Source organism: Lonchura striata, chromosome 2 (assembly GCF_046129695.1).
Source record: "Lonchura striata isolate bLonStr1 chromosome 2, bLonStr1.mat, whole genome shotgun sequence".
Lineage (NCBI taxonomy): Eukaryota > Metazoa > Chordata > Aves > Passeriformes > Estrildidae > Lonchura > Lonchura striata.
Genome location: NC_134604.1, coordinates 83,300,339 through 83,314,896, shown reverse-complemented (window position 1 = coordinate 83,314,896; position 14,558 = coordinate 83,300,339). Strand labels below are relative to the sequence as shown.

Here is a 14,558-nt window from a genome sequence, read left to right as displayed (position 1 = left end):
ATTTTGCATTTTAAATTTTAAATTAAGCGTACTTTAAATGATGGCATATTTAGAAAACTTTAAAATATTGTTCTAAACTTATTTTTAAACTTGTTTAAAAAACCAAACTCCCCATTTGCTAAAGAAAATTAAGAGACTAGTATATGCAATATGAACAAGAAGTCCTAATTTGTGTCTACAGCTGCTGATTGCACTTAACCCAGTTTGAAATAAATGAAACTCAGTTAAACATAAATACTGCTTAAAATCAACTTCAGTTTTCTAAAATAAAGGCTGAAAGATACTGACTATTCAAAAACTGAAAGATACAGAGGACATGACCTTCTGAGGAAACCTTGAAGCCCATCTCTTCTGGAAGAAGCTGCCTACACAGAGGGCTAAAATATGATTCAATTCTGTACATTCTTGCTCTTCTCTTAGAAATGGGCCTTATTCCTCTCTATATAGCCTTTAAGGCGTGCCATGAAATGCAAAGTTACGCAACAAAAATCTCTTTACATGAAACAGCAAAAAATCTTTATTTTCTGTCTTCATTTGGGAAGAACACTGGTGTCATTTGTCCTGCTCTACACACTTCATAAGCAGAAGGACTAAATCTCAGCTCTGCTGACATATATTATGGGGGAGCTCCTGTGCTCCCCTGTCCATAGAAGGAAAATGGGCCTTAGGGATAAACCCCAATTAGAAGAACAAATCCTGACTCTAAACATTATCAGGAGTTCATTTCAAACACTTGAGTCTGCCCAAGAGATCATAGCTGTTGGGAAAGTACATATCTAAAAACACAGCCCAGTGTCTTTCTTGATGTGAATCTTATCATGATGACCTTTTCTATTAGTTACTCTCCCAAACTCATCAGGATTTTTATGGAATTTCCTAACACCTTCTGCAGCTTTTATAACGTCACATACATGTCGTCATTCATTAACATATGGAAGCCAGCAAAAGGAGCTGTAGTGTTGGATGCTGGTATCAGGCAGGCAATCTCAGGTGCTTTGCCATCATTATTTTCAGCTGCTCCTGGAAAAGTGAAGATTTTTTCAAAAGGCCCCTGTTTCTCACTATTCTTCCCATCTTCTTGCTGGCTTTCTGCCTCGGTGATGGACTCTGGTTCTTCATATTCTAGCTTGGTTTGCAACACCACGTGGCCATTTTTGTCTAGCCATTCCTAGAAAAATTAAAACGTTAATGTTGGCAAAGATGAGTTATCTGTTAAAAGAAACCTGGTTGTGCAGATAACAATTAACAATTACCAGTTCCTTTCATATTGCCATCTTTCCAGCATAAGCCACAATGGAGAAGATGAAATAGAACCAATGTAGAGAAGGACATAAAATACCAGGACAGAAGAAAGATAGAATGGCAGGAAAACAGATAGGATTCCAGAACTGCAGAAAAATTCCTACTTATTCTTGAGACCACATAAGATATATTTTTGCATTTAATTAGGGCCTATGGAAAACCTACTTCCAAATTATTCTCAATGTCTTGGAATCCACAGCCCTGCTAAGGTGATTTTTTTACCTGTAAGTTTCCATTATGATAATTGAAGAGATCAGCAAAGGGGTACTTTGGGTCTGGTATGGCAGGCAGGATTGACATCTGAACCCTGCAGAAAAGGCAAAAAATATACAAATAAATGTTTTGTTATAGCAGAGTTAGTCATACAAAAATCTCCTTCAGCACAGTTCTGTACCCACAAATATATTTTACATGACAGTACTCTGTTCTTGATTTCTTTTAAATGTGTTCTAAAGTAAAAGAGCAGTTAGAAAAGTCTGATAACACCATCAGGGTAAGAGAATTTTTTTATAAATTTTCAACTCAATCCCAATCTAGCAAAATTCAGACTTTACACAAATTTCCAGTTAGTCAGCATGTGCCATTCTGCTTGATGCAGTAGTCAGAACTTGCATTCTCTGGTTACCTTCCCCTATACAGGGAAGATGTTTAGCAACCATCTGTACAGCAAGAGCTGCATGGGCTGAGTTAGTGAACACAAATGAAAATGTGAACCATAGAAGTGCAGGAGAAAAAACTCAATTTATGAACTAAAAGGGTAATTAGATGCACAAATACTTTCACCTCTGAAAATATGTCATTTTGGTGCTTTTTTTTTTCCACCAAAAAAAGCCAAAATCTGGGGCCTTTGTGGGTTTGCTTGTTGCTTGGTAGTTTGGGTTTTTTTTTTATTGTAAATTCTAAACATGAACATTATTCAACTGCCAATCTAAATATTTATATAGTCTTATGAAAGTTAAATGCACTTAGGCTTACTTTATCCTACTGCAAACAGACATTTTAATTGGTTGATGAAGGTTGAACAAAAGAATGTTCTTTCAAAAGTAGCTAGAATATTTGGCTTCTCAGAATTTAACTAAATTTCTTAAAAAGAGAAGAAATTAATTGGAAGAGACAGAATTTTATCCTGAAATGTTGTCTTTTACCAGAATTGTTCCAGTTTTGCAAATTAAGGCCTGGATGTATTATACCACAAGCAATGATTAAGCTACTGGCATCTACATTTTCACCATGGCTTCATTTACCTGCTAAGAATTTTCATCCAAGAGACTTCATACAAAATGATAGGTCTATTTTCATGACATGGCTATTTAGTAGTAACCAATAAAACTATATTTACCTCTGCCATTTGCACAGAAGAATCAGGAGGATAAGCATTATTAAGAGTACTGCCAGCAAACAACTTAAAACAATTACTGTTTTTGACTGAGGAGTTATACCATCGTCACATGAATCTAAGAATAATCACAAAAAGAATATGTCAAAAAAAAATTTTTGCTTTAACTGTAAATGTTCCTAATCATGCTAAAATGTTGACTTTTCTTTAAAAAGAAAAAAAAAAAACCCACAAATGTTTTTAAGGACAAACAAGACAAGATTAACTGTTTAATTGAGACTAAAAAGAAAATGTCTGCTTCCCCAAACCTTGCAACAAAATTAAACTGTGCTTCTATTTATCTAAATCGACCTGGTACAGGACAACAGAGGGGGCTTATAGGCAGTGTAGATGCATTACGAATGAATCAAGTATTTCTACTCACCTTCATCACATTGTATTAACAGTGATAAAGCAACTTTGTGCTAAGATCATAAACCTTTGTGCTAAGATCATAAACCTACTTACAATCATTAAAGCTGCAAGTGCAAGTTTGCATGCCTTATCTCCCAACAAAAAACAAACAATCCCAGCAAACAAAGAGCCAGAAAATCACTGGAGTTGATACCCAAAAAGTAGCTAGTTGCAGGCTAACACCTAACATGCAAGTAATATAAAACTAATGAATTTGTGCATTTTTCTGCATTCTTAGTGCTCTTCCTGCAGCTTTTGTAATGCAACCTCATACCTCTGCCTCCTACTACTAGCCTTCTGGTCTCCACAAAAATGCCAAAACACTGGATGGTTATTCATACAGAAGCAACTGTCCAGCCAGTTCTACGTCCCTGCTCTGTTTAGCAAGGAAAATTGTGACACGCCTCCCCCACCCCGCCCCACTACGTGAGGTCTTCAGAGTTTATCATCTGATTATAGATTTGGAGTCAATAACTCATTAAAGTCCTGAAGAAAACTGCTTGCCCCAGTGAAGGAGCTGTGTCAATGTCACTTCTGATCCAGGGGCACACAGAATGCCTTAACCACTTAGACTGTCTCCTAGGTGATGTCCTTCCTTGCAGGTACCTGCTGACCATCTCTGGTCCAATGGTTCAGGTAAGGCTGGTAAGTTGTTTGCTCTCAGAGGTGCAGAGGAAGACATTGTCCTTATTTCCTAAGGGCATTTGCCAGCCACACCTGAGGACAGGCTCTCAATTTGCATAGTGGAAGAGTCTTCTCTGTAGGTCAGCACTGTCACCATGAGTGCACGGGCTACCTATGATCCAGGATTTCATCCCAGCTAGATTGTCTTCAAGTGAGCTAATAGTCCATTGCATTTTAGAGAACTCAGATCTTGTTACACTGAACAACTGAGGGCTTCATAATTCTGAAAAAGTCTAGTGGGTGGCAGTTTGTGCTTAGGTAATATAAATGTGTTGGTATTGTGCACAGTCTTTTTGTTCCTACAGAAAATTTAGGGTTTGGTTTTGATGAGGAGTAGGAATACTGTTTACATTGACAATCTAATTAATGTCAGTCACCCTCAGTTAATTGCAACTGATAGGAAAGCAGTGCTGATACTGGCTATGCTTCCCTTTAGTCTCTTTCCCCCCATCCTCCTCATTTTGATCAATCCAGTCCCCTTGAGCATCAGACTTCTGTGACCTGTGGTCCTGTAGTTCAAGTGAATATACTTGCAAAACAAAACAAACTGCCTTCAAGAATTGGACATCAGGGACTTTCTTAGAGTTCATATTTGCTGTCCAAATATCATATACAGGCACCCTCCTTCAACACCCATACCTACAGAGCCCTCATGTATTACATCGCTGTCACTGGGGGACCCTTGATGCTACCACAACACAAATAATAACACTTAACTTTGCTGCTTATGACATAAATTGGTAGCTTCAGGGGCCATCAGAAGCAAAGTGGACAGAGTTAAATTTAAAAGGTGCAATTAAACATTCACATGAACTTTCTTTGATAACACAAGATGGAGAACAATAGTGCAACATTCATTTGCTGCATGTTCTCAGCTTCTGTTGCAGTCACCCTTTCTTCTTTTGCACTTAGACAATATATATATATATAAGCTGTTACCTAATAACGTGCTGCTCATCCAAAATGTTTCAGCTGCCCAGTCACTGCTGTATTCAACTACATTGCAGGAGGGTACTCGCCTCCTCAGTCTGACCCGGAAAGAGTAGCACTTCCTTGGATCAAAGCCTTGCTCTCCAATACTGCAGCATTTAGAAGTTCTGGACTGTGAAAGAAGGTTTAGCATTGTTAATTCTGGTTTTCAAGATAGTGCTTCAAAATGCTGCACTCAGTCATGATCACAACTAGGACAAGGGATAGGCCAATGCAAAACCTCAGAAACAAATGTTAAACTTCTATGAAATTTGAGGAATTCAGTTTCTTGATTGACTTTTGATTATTAATATCTATTACTTGTTGTATGGTATTGAGTTGAAGGTCCTAACAATCATTGCATAGTGCATTACATTACAGTTGCATATTTACAATACACAAAGGCACTCCAATCCACAAAATATTTACAAGTCATATTTGAGAATGGAAAGGTTTAAGTTAGTGAAATAATATTTGGAAATACTTAATAGCTAATTTTAGAATAAATAAGAATCCTGAGTAATTTCTTCTTTTATACTATTCCATTAGCTTTTCTTTTTTTTTTCTCTCTCTGCTTTTCTCTAATCTGTTTTCTGATTCTATCTTTCCAAACTTCTCTATTCTAAATGTACGCCTTTTCTTTAGATTGCCCTCAGCTCCTAGGGTGGGGACTGCCTTTAACTTGCAAATTACTTCTGGCATGGCAGAAACCCAGGATTCTAAAAATCTAAATGTTTTCTGCTGGAAGATATATTTGAAAATACAGGATGGGAAAAAATTTGGAAACAACTATATTTTATACTCTATGGATATGCTACTTCCAACTCCTTCTAGTGTTGAATAAAAATGTGACGTACAACTCACTTGCCACTCTTTGTCAAACTTGCTTTTGTACTGAAGCTCAAGTGTCAAGCACCATGCATTTCTCTTTGGTTTATTGCAGCTTACAGTAACAGTGTCCTCTTCCCAGAAGAAAGTCACATTTTCTGGTGGACTGGGCTTTACTGAGAAGAAGAGAAACACATTTTGCTGTAGTGTCCTAAAATGCACTTTACAGTTAAAATATTTTGTTTTCCTTCCTTGGCTCTGGAATATTTCACTGGGTAATGAGAGAAGAAGGTGGACTTTCTTCTTGGGGGTTTTACTTTTGCAGCTGACCTCTCTATTAAACATCAAAATGGAGCTTGAGGTTATGACACTTTTCACCATTTGAGGCACCACATTCAAAGGCAGTAACTGTCTCACGTCAGGAACCTGTTGTAGCTACTTAAGGAAAGGACTTCGGTCTCCTCACACTCCCTGCAATCCAGACAAAGAAACAAGATTCCTCATGGGAAAGGAAGTGACAAATTCAGTACCGTAGAACCTCCAAGACAGACTTTTGCAGCTGCTGGAGGCTATGTGGGATATGGTAGAGCATCTGCAAAAGCTCTGGGTTCATTTCTATGCACAACTGAATCTGCCCCTCACTGTTTCCACAGGGTCTGAAGACAACTCCATGGTTTGACCTATGCAGCTGCTGAAGTCTTCTGGAGTAGGAAATAAAGGGGTGAAAAGAATGCTACCTGCTTTCACAATCCTTCTAGTTGCCTTTTTGTATTATGAAAATTCTTCCTTCCTAATTTAAAGGCTTCAGTCTGATCCTTGATATTTTTCCTTTGTAACCTAACCTTTTTGAAATTAATTTTGTTATCAGTGGGTGTTTAATAGTGAAAATTTGAGGATCAGGCTGCAGTTTTCCATAATTACACAGATACTGGTAAAATTAAGAAATATAAAAGTATTCTCAAAGTTTGATGTCTTGACACATTTGGGTCAGGTTTTGTTAAAGCATTATTAATAAATTTGGAATATATATATATATTTTTTTTTGAGATAATACTCCATTGTGTATATTGTGTGATTTCTATTAGAAAAAAAAAAATCCCTCTACTTTGAATGATGTATATATCTGAAATTCCAGAAGTTTTTGATCAACTAATCTCACACTAGATGTTAAAAATGTGTTTGGGGACAGGAAAGATTTAATAAAAACAGGATCATCTCTCTACTGGTAGTAGGATGTCCCTTTTACTCTGCCAGACTGTACCATAGCCACTCAGCTAATTTCTATTGGTCTCAATGATGGTTTTGTGACAGCATCTTTGACAAGAAGCAGTTTGCTGCCTCGTATTGCAGGAAACATGGCAAAAGAATGAAAGTGGAAAGTATGAGAAATATCACACAGTCAGCACTAAGACAAAAAAATATCAATTTTCTTGATCAGCAGGCCTGCACTATATAAAAAACACCCACATATATATATTTTTAGTATTTTCATCTGGATCTTTAAACTGTATTTTGGGACAAGTCTGACTATCCTATGTTATCTCACTTAACTGCAGCTGCACACATGCCTATGTAGCTACAGCAAGGAACAAAAATCAGCATGTAATAACTGTAGTTTTGTTTTGACATGTACACTAATAACATTTTATGTCATATAACTGATTTATTCTCAATTTTAGCAAACTGGAAGATCTGCCAAAGTAGTAATGATTTTTCATACTTACTGTAAAAATCAGCTTTTAGATTTTTAGAAAAAAGCTCTTCACTTCCATTGCTGTTCCTGATAGAAATGGCAAGGGTAGGTCCTTCTGTCTTAAAAAGACATCCAGAATTATAATCTTGATCCAATAAATAGGTGGTACATGGCTTCAAAACTTTGTTCTTGCCTTCATCAAATCTGCAAATGAAATAATACTGGTAAACAGAAAGATTAAAAATTAACACAAGTTAAGTAAATTTTTAATGCTCTTTCTGTTTTTTTTTTTTTTTTTCAAATGCTACACTGAGGAAAATATGAGCATGGCCTTTCTTGAAGTGACAAATTTCATAGTGGTATGAGGGAATTCATCATCCAAACTTCACCTAATTTCCAGTGCTGGGTTTGGATCCAGTCTGAAATAATCAAGTTTTGCTCATGCTGTTGTTTTCTAGTATGGGAATGACTTGCTCAAACAGATGGTCTCATGATCCTGTTTTCAAGACTGTAATGTGAAAAGTTCTTCCACATATACAACCCAGAAAGAAAAGATAAGCACTATGGCTCTCTTTAACCAAAATATTACTCTTCTGTTAATTATTAATGATTGCAGTTAATAAGGAAAATATATACACATATGTGGAAAAAAACACTTTCAATGGTGTAATTAGCATTAGTAATGCACAGAACAGGGACAATGGCAGAAAAGGGACAAATCTTTCATATCATGTCTGCTGTGACTGATTACTCACCAGGTTTATTGATTTGTACACTTCTGTGGGTTGTGAATATAAACAGGTTTCTTGCTGGGTATTAAGAAATGTTAAAAGCATTTCTAATTCACAGAAGACTCAAATGGACTTGGATAGATTTCATCTCCCTAAGTAAATCCTTTAACAAGAGAGGAATAGGCACTGACAATACTCACGTGTAAAAAAATGACACATTCTCATTGGGAAAAAGATGTCTTGCTGCCCATGTGATCTGCATCTTCTCATTATTGAAGTTGATTATTGTGATGTTGGTAGCATTTTTCCCACCTGCTCAAGACATTTATGGAGAATATTATTTCAGGAATGAGTATGAAAAGCATCCCTTGACGTTAGTAGGCAATCAGTATTTCTAAGATATGTATGCAATAGGCTCAGATGATCATAAAATAAAAAGACATAAGAACATCCAAAATACAAGGAAATAGAGTAAAACAACTTAGAGAGGTTGAAATTAGATTTTCAAAATAATGAAATGAAGGCAGAGACATGAGAGAGAGGTTTTGGTCCTGGGACCAAAAAGGGTAAACTGGGCCACATTCACACACTGCATGAGGCCTGTACCTTGAGCACAGCTTTCCCCAAAATATCTGAGGAAAACTGGGAATTAACACTGTAGGGAACATCTGTGTAGATTGTCAGATGTTTGCTGTAGTAAATGAACTAAGTCCAGAAATGCAAACCAGTGAAGGCCCCCAGGAACATAGAGCAGATCAGCACAAGTAGATGTATTGCATGTTTGATCTATGGCCCATTCCACCTTAAATACATTTAATGTCCCCTGACTGCACGCAGGTATTATTGCCTCTCCGATCGTCTCCTTGTTACTGTTCTGGCTAGGGACACAGGATTCCACAATCAGACACTGAAGATAACCTGACATTGAAGAAATGGAAATATTAAGAAGGCAGAAGGTTTAGAAATCCATTCCATATCAAAAATTATTTATTTTGCATTCTATAAGATGTGAAATTGTCTTTACTTGAGTGAATAAAGAGGAAGAAAACATATCATCAAGAAACCACTTGAAGGTAAAATTTTCAGACTTCTCTCTCCAGCTGTGAAATGTCTACCAGTAAAAATATTTGCTGGAATATTGCAGTCTAGAAGGAAAATATAGAATTTTAGCTTTGATTGCTGTGTACATTTTATGCTCCTCTGGACTTTTGAAGGGGTTTAAAATTTTAAAATATTTCTTATGAGCTTTTCATCATATCCAGTCATTCGGATTATTTCATGGGAATCAAGATTAACTATTCTGATGGTTGCTATCTTTTGCTCTGTAATCAACATGCAGAATGTGAGATGTGTTCAAGTAAGCATTTTGCCTATTTTCATGGCTATATCTGTGTCTAGGTGCTTTATGACTACTCTAATTAGAGTTATAACATTTTTGTGGAGGTGTACTTGTGTTGTAACATGTAATTTTGTCAAAACCATTTGAGACAGTTATGACAAAAATCCAGGACATACTAGATAGATGTGCCTTCATGTTTCTGCTATATATCTCATGGAGCTGTGGAAAAAAGATTCAGCTCTTATTCAAGAAAAGGACTTGAAACTACCTCCTCCATCTCTTACCTGCAAGCTTGCAGACTTGTTTTGCATTGTTTTCTCAATCAGAAAATCTTGTTTACATGCTGAGGCAAAACAAGAAGTTAAAAACCTTAAAAGGTGTAATAAAGTGGAGCTTATCCAGCCAGTTCTGCCTCTGTTGCAACAAAGTACCTATGTAGCTCATTTTTCATATGATTTCAAGCTCTTTGTACTACTTCCCTTCTGTAGGTCTAGGAGATGATCTTGTCTTTTACTAAAGCCACTAAGAAAGATGCAGGCAAAGTACCTAACAGTGGATTCTCGGTCTGTACTTGCACTAACATATTTTAATTTTTACAGACTTCTTTAGCATGGTTGTGCTGTGCAGTATATTAACTGAAATCCTTTACTTTTTGGACTTAGATTTTATATAAAAGTAGTTTAATGTATATTTAATATGCATTTTGAGTATAATTGCATGTTGTCTATTCTTAAATAAAGCTGACATAATAAAAAAATTATAAATGTTAGCATGGAGAATATTGTACTGTCTTGAGAAAATTTTTATGCCTCTATAATGAATTCTTTCCATTCCTTTTAGAAGTTACAAAATATATACTTTCTACTTCTGGATATTAGTCTGATTGCCTGTATTTTCACTTTGAGAAAGAGCTGCTAATGATCATGCTTCAATTATGAAAATGAGAACAGGAAGAATATGTGCTTTCTTAATTGCACATTTTCAAGGGTAATTGATTTCAAAATTAATTTCTGATGCTGTTCTATGTGTACAAGAGTTGGGCAGAATGGCAGAAAGAAAAATGCTCTTTGACAAAATTTAGACTAATTTTGCTTCTCAAATAGGTGATCTGTGCTTGGGAATCTCCTTGAACCTGTGACTCTTTATCCTACAACCTGCCGGCAGAGAAGCCACCCTTCCATCTCTGCACAGGTCGATTATTGAAATCCTTTTTCCCTCACTTTTCCCATATTTCCCCTCAATACCAATGTGAAAAGGACACCAGCATTAAAGCCCTGAAACCCATAGGAGTTTGATCTCTTCAAACTCTCAGTGGGTCAGTTGAGGTATGACTGGTTCTAGAGATGGGTCCTAGTAAGGAAACCAGAGGAATCACTGGCATTTCCACACAATATAGAGTGGACACTAACTGAAAACCAAGTGTCTGTTCTGACCAGCCTGTTGGAAGGCAAAAAAAGACACTAATTAATTCTGAACCTAAAACAACATTCATTATTAGAGGCAAAGACTAACTCTTGGATTTGGCAATGAACATTTTTTTGTATGACAAAGAATATCAGTTTGACTTTAGTCCTGCAGTGATTTATTCATGAACCTAACTCTTAGCAGTTACTTCAGCACGATTGGTCAGATTGTGTCAACTTAACAACATAAATATATCAATAAATATATTTTATCAACTTAACAACATAAATAAAAGTATAAACTCCAACAACTGCAGTTATTTGTGTACTAAAAAGGAAGGCAATACATTATTAAATGCTTTAACAAAAAATAGAAAGTTAATTGAAATTGCTCTTTCCTGTGCTCCAATTATAAAAAAAAAATCATAAGAAATCAGTTTCAACATAATTAAGTAGGTATGTAGGACAGAATCTTACCAGTCTTTTATCATTAAAGACTTTATTTCCAGAGCTCTAGTCAGAGAAATTTTCTTCTGTACTTCCTAATTTCATGAGTTGGGAAGCCTTTTTAATGTAGTATGAGTTGTATTTTTTGTAAATATACAGTAGGTATTTGCATGTATCTTTTCAAATTATAGCATGTATATTTTGCAATATTTAAATTTCAACATGAAGGCATGCATAACCTTAGTGAGTTTCTTTAAAGTTTAGCATAATTGACCTCAAATCCTCTGAGGATACATATAGTTTATCTGAAATATATTTTTTCTTTTTGATGTTGTTTCTCTTGCCATTAACTGAAAAGGTGTTTGGTTTTAAGCAAGTATACATCTATACTTCTACAGGCAGAATAATTTTTCTTTTCTGTTTGTGGAAAGAGAAAGAGAATAGAGGAAACCCTTTCTATCCCTTTATTTATGATGGAATGTTTTGAATTCAGCTATGACATCATAGATCATTCTCAGCTGATATGTCAGCTTTCCCACAGTAATTGCAAATACTTACAGCCTTCTTCTAATTGTGATCCTGGAGGCATCCAATACACCAAAGCAACACATTCATAATTATTCTTTCTATTATAATAATAGATAGATGAAAAGGTCAAAAATGTTATGAATAGGCAGTCCCTGGACTAAAAGAATTGGCACAACTTTCTGTCTGAGGATGACCTGCTGGTCTACCTAGGTATGCAGCATGCTGCAGTGCTACAGGACACATACCAATTCCCTGGAGCAAGAGCTTCAGGAAGTATTATCCAATCCTATACATTCCATAGAACCAAACAGGAATTGATAAGGTTCTGCACAAGACTTGACGCTCACAGGCCCTGCTGGAGATCTGTCCTAATTCTTCTCAGGGCAGAGAAGCATGGAAAATACTACTATGGTGTGTGCAGAAAGTAGTTCTACAGGGGAAAAAGTAAAGAAATTTCCTTGAGCAAAAAATTATGCAGATACAACCATGAGAAAGAATATGAGCAAGTACATTCCACCTCCTTTCTATTTTTCAAAGTTTACTACTGAGAAAAGATACTACTGAAAGGGAACATGCAAAAAAGGCTAAATGTCACGGAACAAATTTTAAAAAAGAAAAGGAGAGTCAGAATATCAATCTTCAAAGATAACAGATGAAACATGCATGTACTGGAACAGTTGCAACCTCATTGATGCATAACAAAGAAGAAAAAACACTTTTGATTTCCTTACACTGATGAAACCTGATAACTAACCACATGTTGAACTTCCACATAGTGCAGTACGCTGTATAGAAACTGCTGGAGAACAATACGCAGATCTGAACCTATAGTCTTTAGTACCCTTAATACTACTGGGTCATGAAGGACAGTTTTATTTTTTTGATAGGAACAAATGTAGGCAGCAGTGCTATTTGTGCATAAGGCTGCTGAATTGAGTGCATAGGGCAGAGAATGAATAGCAAACATCTTTTCAAGAAGAAGAAAAAGCCAGCAAGTGAAAGTTTTTTACAGATATTTTGGGACGAGGAATAATTCTTATAGCATAATTCCTAGAATTCGCCAAATTGAATGCTTTGGGGTTTTTCTCATAAGATCACTGACCATTTCTAGGCATCAGAACATTGCATAAAATAGGAACCACAGTTCTCATTTTCAAATTTTTTTCCACAAAGGTATGTCATCAGCCCTGCATGGCTATAGGTGATTGCCATCTCAGGGCAGAAAAGTCACCTTCCCTCACAGGACAGCCCGTGATTCACAGCGACAATTAACCCTGGGGAATCAGGTGATGCAGCATTGCAAAAAATTGTATTTACCATATCTATGGTAGAACAGATAGCTAACTAGCATGAGATAGCATGAGATCATAACTTTAAAGAATTTATTTTTCCTTGTAAAATGAATGACAGGGAACTTGAGGGAAATTAACTGGAGTGAATATTAGATTTTTAATGTAGGTGTTGACCTTTATATTTGATTTCTGTAATAATGCATTTATCTTTGACAAGCTATAAGTAATGGCATTACAGACAAATACCTAAAGCGGAGAGGTTCTTAGGCAGACAAACAACTGGTCTTTAATAATTTCACTGAGTAATAGTATTTTTATCTTCTTTATGCTTTCTCAGGAGGAAAGTATTGTTGATCTCTTCCCATAGTGTTCATTCTTCCAGAGTACTAAGTGCAGAAGTCTTACCTTGAATGTGTTTTATTCTTCTTTTTCATTGAAGGCTAATCTTTATATACTCTGTTAGAAACCTTTCATAGAAATCTGTTATCTTTTATTTTTTAGAAGACCACTTTCATTTCTGCTGGATATTAATTTTTGTTTGGTTTAATCTTCTAATGAAAAAAAAGCACTGAATATTGTAACACATGAGGCAAAATATACACAGAAATATTGATAGCTGATATATCAATGTCTAAATAAATATATGGGAATTTGAACTTACCAGAAGATTGTGACTGAGAAGCCACAAGGTTGCTTAGAATGAAGATCATCAAATATGCTTGAAAGATGAGTCTCATGGTTGGAATGACACAAAAGACTGTGAAGAAATGAGTAATCATAATCTGGATTTACTATTTGATCACTTTATACTAGATGCTGGAGGGAAGTGGAGGATATGACTACAGGAAATAATAAATGGCTTATGTATAGCTACAAACAAATCAGAAGTGCAGGACCTTCTTCATACAATGAAAAAAAAGTCCTCAGAATATAAGTTTCTGTTTTCCCAGTTTTATCTTCTCACAGCTGTATCAAAGAGAAGAGACCATAGACCTGATGCAAACCACAAGGAGGCAGCTGTTCAGAGGTGTGACCACACAGAATCACAGAATCAATCACAGAGTCACAGAATAGGCAAGGTTCTAGGAGGACTACTTGAAGGGACTACGATGGATCATCTGGTCCAACCTCCCTCTCAGGCAGGCTCATCCCTGTCTGATGAACACATGGCACCGGATTGTGTTCAGGTAGTTCTTGAATATCTCTACTGAGAGAGACTCAACACCCTCTCTGGACCATTTGTTCCAGTGCTCAGTAACATGCACAGCAGAGTTCTTCCTCATATTCAGGTGGAATTTTCTGTGCATCAGTTTCTGACCATTTGTCGGAATGTTGTCCTATTGCTTCTCACCCCAAGAAGAGTCTGGCTCCATCTTCTTGGCACCATCCCTCCAGATACTGCCAAACATTGATGAGGCATAAGAAAACGTACAGTAACCTTCTTCTCACGCAGGGGCTCTCTTGGGCAGAGGATCAAGTCAGTCATGGTGCATGTGAAGTGCCCTGGGCACAAACACCATGCTGCCTGAGACCCCTGAACTACATTTTGCTGC

At 36.4% G+C, this 14,558-nt stretch overlaps 1 protein-coding gene across 1 annotated transcript; it reads right to left on the bottom strand.

Annotated features, from left to right (window-relative positions):
* Positions 1-895: 895 nt before the first annotated feature.
* CRLF2 (cytokine receptor like factor 2) lies at positions 896-13,784 on the bottom strand. The gene is made up of 8 exons (XM_077790874.1): positions 13,667-13,784; positions 8,197-8,308; positions 7,297-7,469; positions 5,609-5,748; positions 4,715-4,877; positions 2,642-2,756; positions 1,525-1,609; positions 896-1,168 (listed from the first exon to the last, which is right to left on the bottom strand). Exons 1-8 carry the CDS (start codon positions 13,782-13,784, stop codon positions 896-898), a joined length of 1,179 nt encoding a protein of 392 aa, XP_077647000.1.
* Positions 13,785-14,558: the final 774 nt, after the last annotated feature.